The sequence below is a fragment of the Acanthisitta chloris genome, unplaced genomic scaffold (genome assembly GCF_000695815.1).
Source record: "Acanthisitta chloris isolate BGI_N310 unplaced genomic scaffold, ASM69581v1 scaffold2883, whole genome shotgun sequence".
In the NCBI taxonomy this organism is placed as follows: Eukaryota; Metazoa; Chordata; class Aves; order Passeriformes; family Acanthisittidae; genus Acanthisitta; species Acanthisitta chloris.
Genome location: NW_008666359.1, coordinates 17,546 through 17,821, shown reverse-complemented (window position 1 = coordinate 17,821; position 276 = coordinate 17,546). Strand labels below are relative to the sequence as shown.

The window sequence follows — 276 nt, the reverse complement described above, 5'->3', positions numbered from 1 at the left end:
GTCGGGGTGCTGGAGGAAGGAGAGGTGCTCTGTGGGGACACAGCATCTGCCATACAAAGAGAAACAGGTCACCACAAGGCCCTGCCCCAAGCTGACACCCCCCTGGCTGTGGTGGGGGTACCTGAGGGCAGGTCGGGAGCAGGGCTGCGGCAGGGCGGCGTGGGACCCGGGGACAGGCTGTGCGTGGGGGACTCGGGGAGGCTCTCACTGGAGGACAGCGAGTGATGGAGACCAGAGGAGAAGCTGCGGCTCGTGGGCAGGACCGGCGACTGCGCT

At 67.4% G+C, this 276-nt stretch overlaps 1 protein-coding gene across 1 annotated transcript in view; it reads right to left on the bottom strand.

Annotated features, from left to right (window-relative positions):
• MAST3 (microtubule associated serine/threonine kinase 3) overlaps nucleotides 1-276 on the bottom strand; it is a gene marked incomplete at both ends in the record, with an annotated part of 13,678 nt that overhangs the window by 1,271 nt on the left and 12,131 nt on the right. Inside the window, 2 exon segments of the mRNA XM_009072068.1 lie at nucleotides 2-46; nucleotides 122-269. Of these exon segments, the coding sequence (XP_009070316.1) occupies nucleotides 2-46; nucleotides 122-269 (193 nt within the window).